Genomic DNA, 5863 nt, shown 5'->3' on the forward strand with positions numbered 1-5863 from the left:
ACACTTTTGCAGGAATGCCAGGAGCAAGAAGATAGACCTGCTCAGCACTGTTACATGACAAATGTTTCAGATCTGGATGTGCGCCACCTGCCTGTTATTCCTGTTGAGGTTTCTCCACCTCCATCACCATCGCCACCTCCTCCTCCTCCACCTCCACCTCCACCTCCATCATGTACTGCAGCTGAGCCAGAAATCATTACTCAACCTGAGCCCAAACCTGAACCAGATGCACCAATTCAGACTACATCATCCCCTTCGGCAAGTCCAAGTGCTCCTGTCAAAACTGAATCTATAGATAAATTGGAATCTCACAGCTCTCCTGTTGCTATGGAGTCTGAATCTCAGGAACCTGTGGTCCTTCCCCAAGCTGCTCCATCAGAAGAACAACAACCTCCTGCTCCAGCCAGTTCTCCTCCTCTAGACTCCCCCACATTGGAGATATCCCTCAAACCCATCAAACACCGTAGCAGGCCTCTTTCTGATGAAGAAGAAGAACGACCCAAGGTTAAAAAATGGAAAGGTCTGCGCTGGAAGCGTCTCCAGATAGTCATCACTATTCGCAAAGGAGGCTCTAAGAAAGAGAACAGCCGTGAAGTTTCAGAGCTCATGGAGCGTCTCCGCATTACGCTGAAACCAGACAGGCTTCCCCGAGACAAGCGCAAGTGCTGTTTCTGCCATGAGGAGGGAGATGGTGTCACAGATGGACCTGCACGCTTACTTAACATAGATGTTGATCTGTGGGTCCACCTTAACTGTGCTCTATGGTCCACTGAGGTGTATGAGACCCAGGGAGGAGCACTTATTAATGTGGAGGTTGCCCTTCGGCGTGGACTACGCACCCGCTGTGCCTACTGTCAGAAGACGGGTGCTACTAACAGCTGCAATCGTCTGCGCTGCCCGAATGTTTATCATTTTGCCTGTGCCATCCGTGCACGCTGCATGTTTTTCAAAGACAAAACTATGCTCTGCACCCAGCACAAGCTTAAAGGCCCCAGTGAAGAGGAGCTTAGCAGTTTTGCTGTTTTTCGACGTGTCTACATTGAGCGAGATGAGGTGAAGCAGATCGCAAGCATCCTACAACGTGGCGACCGCATTCACATGTTCCGTGTTGGCGGGCTCATCTTCCATGCTGTGGGCCAGCTCTTGCCTTCTCAGATGACTGTGTTTCACTCACCCACTGCTATCTTTCCAGTGGGCTATGAGGCCACACGCATTTATTGGAGCACTCGTGTGCCAAACCGCAGATGTCGCTACCGCTGTCGCATCAGTGAACAGGATGGCAGGCCTCTGTTTGAAGTGCGTGTGCTGGAACATGGGTATGAAGACCTGCACTTCCGAGACACCACTCCAGATGGTATGTGAAAAAAAGTTTATATTCTGGAATGACTGTAAATATAATCCTAATGGAATGTTTTATTTTGCTGTGTAATGCTAATGTCATGCTTCTGCTCTTCAGGAATTTGGTCCAAGATTGTGCAGCAGGTTGCCAAGCTGCGTGATGAAGCAGCCATGTTGAAACTCTTCACCGAGCATGTCAAGGGAGAGGAGATGTATGGGCTCACTGTCCATGCAGTGATGCGAATCACTGAATCGGTGAGAAGTTAATAAGTATGGTTGGGAACAAAGAACTGTTAACAAAGTAAGAGTTGCTATGAGGTGGGGTAGAGATTTTTGACAATTGCCTCAATCACAGATAAATGCTTACATGACGTTGCTGTGCTATGTGGTCATGAAAAACAAATGTATAATATGCTATGCATAATTATACATTCAAAGAATAATTATTAAAAACAATTGATTTCAAGCCATTGAAATGCTATCAGCAGAGAAGGGGAACTCCTTTCAATCTATCATGAAGTGCACATGAAGACAATTATTTAGTAGAATTCAATTATTTTCACTGGTTTAAAGGCATTGAACATTTTAAATACACACACTGTAAAAAACACTGTTTTTAAACGCTACAGTAAAAACCGGTTAACGATAAATTCTTGTACAATTTACAGGGAAAAATTGTAAATTCACATTCTCAGAATTTCCTGCATTGCATGTAAAATGTAGTTTGAATTTGTTTTTTCTTATCACTGTTTCTTAGTTTTTCTTTTCAGTTATGTTTATTAGGGTTGTATGTTACATCTAATGTTGTTAAATTAATGTTTATTGCATATTTCAGTTTATCATGATGGTGTTTAGTGTTTGTATGAATGCACTTTCTATATATGTTATAAAAGCTGCTTGTGATGGGCTTTGGTTCAGCATGTGACTTTTTCTTAATCACCTGCATTTGGTGTTTATCAGAGTATTTCAAAATAACCAATAAAGATTTCAGTATTTGAATAGGTTGGTATTTTAGCATTATATAATTAAATGAAATTATGGTATTTAACTGTAAATTTAAGTTAATACCGTAGAACCTAAAATATTGTTACCATGTTTTTTTTNNNATTTTTTGTTTATATATGCACTTGTATCATGAGTCAAAATACCTGTCTTTGCCTGTATCCTCGTAAATACAGTAATTTATGTCTTAAGTGAAGGCAAGCAACTGAAAACGAAAACGTGTAACGGTATATTGGATCCAGTTAGCTCTTAAAGTGACAGCATATTCCTGCGCTATAATTTATATTAATCAAACCATAAAGAGAACATCTCCCACTGCTCTTCACTAATTTACTTTTGTAAATTAAATTAGAATAACATTTAATTTACACAAAGAATTTGCAGTGTTTTATACATTATAACGCATGTAGCATTTCCTGTTTATTTGTTTTTCTATGAAACTCCTGTTGCTATTGGAAATTTTCAACCATTAACACCTTATTTAAAGCAAAAATAACCATATAATGATATGTTTTATAATGAAATAAAATGTCTTTTATTGTAATGGGAGCTTTGTCAGATCGCCCACCCATAAATTTTGACTTTATAATAATAATGAACAAGCTTATTTATTTGTTACTTGCCTATGTCCTACAGCTTCCTGGTGTGGAAAACTGTCAGAATTATACGTTCCGATATGGCCGCCATCCTCTGATGGAGCTTCCACTCATGATCAATCCTACAGGCTGTGCACGATCAGAACCCAAAATTCTCACCCACTGCAAAAGGTAATGAACAAAAGAAATTGTAGACCGTACGTGTCAGATAAGTGTGGTTTGGAGATCGTAAGGTTCTAATGCAATTTTTTCCTGCTCATCAGGCCTCATACTCTGAACAGCACGAGTATGTCCAAAGCCTATCAGAGCACATTTACTGGAGAGATCAACACCCCATACAGCAAGCAGTTTGTTCATTCCAAATCTTCTCAATATCGTCGGTTGAAGACGGAGTGGAAGAACAATGTGTACCTGGCCCGTTCTCGCATTCAAGGACTGGGTCTGTACGCTGCTAAAGACCTTGAAAAACACACCATGGTCATTGAGTACATTGGCACCATAATTCGCAACGAGGTTGCAAATCGCAGAGAGAAGATTTACGAGGAGCAGGTTTGTACATATCAAGCTTCCAACATATATTTGCTCTAATTGTCCATTCTTTTTCTTCTAAACCCAATGTTTGTTTTTAATTAGAACCGTGGGATCTACATGTTCCGCATTAATAACGAGCATGTGATTGATGCCACCTTAACTGGCGGTCCTGCCCGGTAAGATGCTACTTCCTGTGCTCTTCTTGCAATCCAGTTGTTTTGTTTGGGTCTTAGTTTCTGATTTCTTCCTCTCCCTAGTTACGTTAATCATTCTTGTGCACCCAACTGTGTCGCGGAAGTAGTGACATTTGACAAAGAGGACAAGATCATCATCATTTCGAGTCGCAGGATCCCAAAGGGTGAAGAGGTTAGTTAATCTTTTCCCCCTTTTTTTCCTCCGTGTTCTCAGTGCTTTTCACCAGTGTGACGTTTTGTATCGTCCTCTCTCTTTTTTTTTTTAGCTGACATATGACTATCAGTTTGACTTTGAGGACGATCAGCACAAGATCCCCTGCCATTGTGGAGCCTGGAATTGCAGAAAGTGGATGAACTAACAGGGACAGAGAAAGAGTCCGACCCGTCTTTGCTCCCTGGTGCCAGAACACTCCTGCGCCAAAGCCTGTTATATTCTTACTATCCAGTTAATAAGCTGCTCTAAATTGAGGAAGAAAAGTTCATTCTCAGTCACCCGAAAGACAAGACTTCGTTATTCACAACAAGAGCCAAAGCTTTGAAGAGTAAACTTTTGATGCCACAACCTTTTACAGATGAGCTCAAAGGTATTGGACCTGCTTGAATCTTTCGTGTTGATTTTAAAAAGTACACCTCTGCCAAAAGCACCTCTACTTCCTCCACTGTTTCCTCCTACAATAAGCTGACTCTGGCTGCAATCGATCCTTTCGACATCTACCAAAATAACCGAAGCTATAGCATATCAATACACTTAGACTAGAACTCAGTGAAGATGTTTGATTAAAGCCATGTAAAAGTACTCAAAAATGAACTAGTACACTTTAGCTTGGACCTATCCTTTCCGCTACCACCCTTTCCGTCACCCCAGATGAACGCTCTCCCATCAAATCATCAATGAAGATCGTGGACATTGGCAAGACAATCCTGGAGTGGCTCTGCATAGAACTGTGATGAGATATAACGTCGAAATACTATTGACCTGTGGCTCGAAAGGCACCAGATGTTTTATTATATTGAGTTAAAAGGTGGGTTTATTTCACCCAGTCTACCTCATTGAGTTTGTGGGACGTCACTGCTTTGTATTAAAACTGTTAAGTGCTACTGTGGAAAGGGGAAGGCAGGAATGTGTCCATGGCAATTGCCTTCTCGGATAAGCAGGGAAACTTAAGCAGCAGGTTTGCTTCTATCTATATTTTGCTTTCTGATGATTACAATAGTGAGCCAGTGCAACTCTTTTTGATTTGATTATACAAATGAGATACAGTATATGACGATGCATTACTTAGAGCAATCAAAACTCAAACGGGTGTCTCGGAGGTCACCTTTTTCCGACTGTAGATATCATGTAGCTGCGTCGACACACATAAGGATCATGCTTTTAGTGTAGAAACGCTCATCCGGATTCTCTCGCGTTCTTGACGACGGAGCAAATTATAAGAAAGGGCCACGGTGCGGATCCACATTGGTGCAATTTGAAAGATTATAGGGCAAAAACTAGTGATGCAAGACTGCCACCGCATTCAACATGTTTTCCCATCTTGAATCCTTCCATCCTGCTTTCATTAGATCTCCGTACGGATCTCATCACTCCAACCAGGACCCTTAGGTGTAAAGCCTCTTCCCTTCTGTGATAGTGGACTGTTGTAAACTTACTGTAGTGAGTCTTTCTCTGCCTGCTGACGGCCGGTTGTATCTAATCTATGTATCGTGGTTTGATAGTGGTAGCACAGTCTACAGGCTTGACGCAGTGATGGAGGAAGACTTCAAAAGGGCATTTCTATTTTCTTTTATAGTAAAGTAATTTAAAACAGTTAAAAAAAACAAAAAACAAAAAAAACAGTTGAATTTCAAAGAAGGGAGTTGAACAAAGTCTCCACATAGCCCATGCTACTTTGTTCCTTTCTCCCCTGACTTATGACCTCACGTTAAGAATAAATGCAAAATGTATAAACTGTACATAGTAGGGGTCTAAACTCTTTATCCAGCCCCTTTTACATCAAATTCAAAATTGTAGAGAAATAAAATTCATGAAAAAAGCAACCACTGGATATCATTTTATCAGAAAACTAAATGTGTATATATCTATAAATATATGTAAAATGGCAAACTAAGTAATATCTTTATGTATATGAACAAGAGTGTTTTTGCATTTAACTTTTTTTTTTTTTTCTATCTGCGTTTTTCCTACAAGACCATATACAGTTT

At 40.6% G+C, this 5863-nt stretch overlaps 1 protein-coding gene across 1 annotated transcript in view; it reads left to right on the plus strand.

The window, feature by feature from the left end:
- LOC122328571 (histone-lysine N-methyltransferase 2D-like) overlaps window positions 1–5863 on the plus strand; it is a 25439-nt gene extending 19576 nt beyond the window's left edge. Inside the window, 7 exon segments of the mRNA XM_043224316.1 lie at window positions 13–1354; window positions 1457–1593; window positions 2977–3107; window positions 3200–3485; window positions 3570–3643; window positions 3725–3833; window positions 3928–5863. Of these exon segments, the coding sequence (XP_043080251.1) occupies window positions 13–1354; window positions 1457–1593; window positions 2977–3107; window positions 3200–3485; window positions 3570–3643; window positions 3725–3833; window positions 3928–4020 (2172 nt within the window). The 3' untranslated portion in view covers window positions 4021–5863.

The sequence above is a fragment of the Puntigrus tetrazona genome, chromosome 23 (assembly GCF_018831695.1).
Source record: "Puntigrus tetrazona isolate hp1 chromosome 23, ASM1883169v1, whole genome shotgun sequence".
NCBI lineage: Eukaryota > Metazoa > Chordata > Actinopteri > Cypriniformes > Cyprinidae > Puntigrus > Puntigrus tetrazona.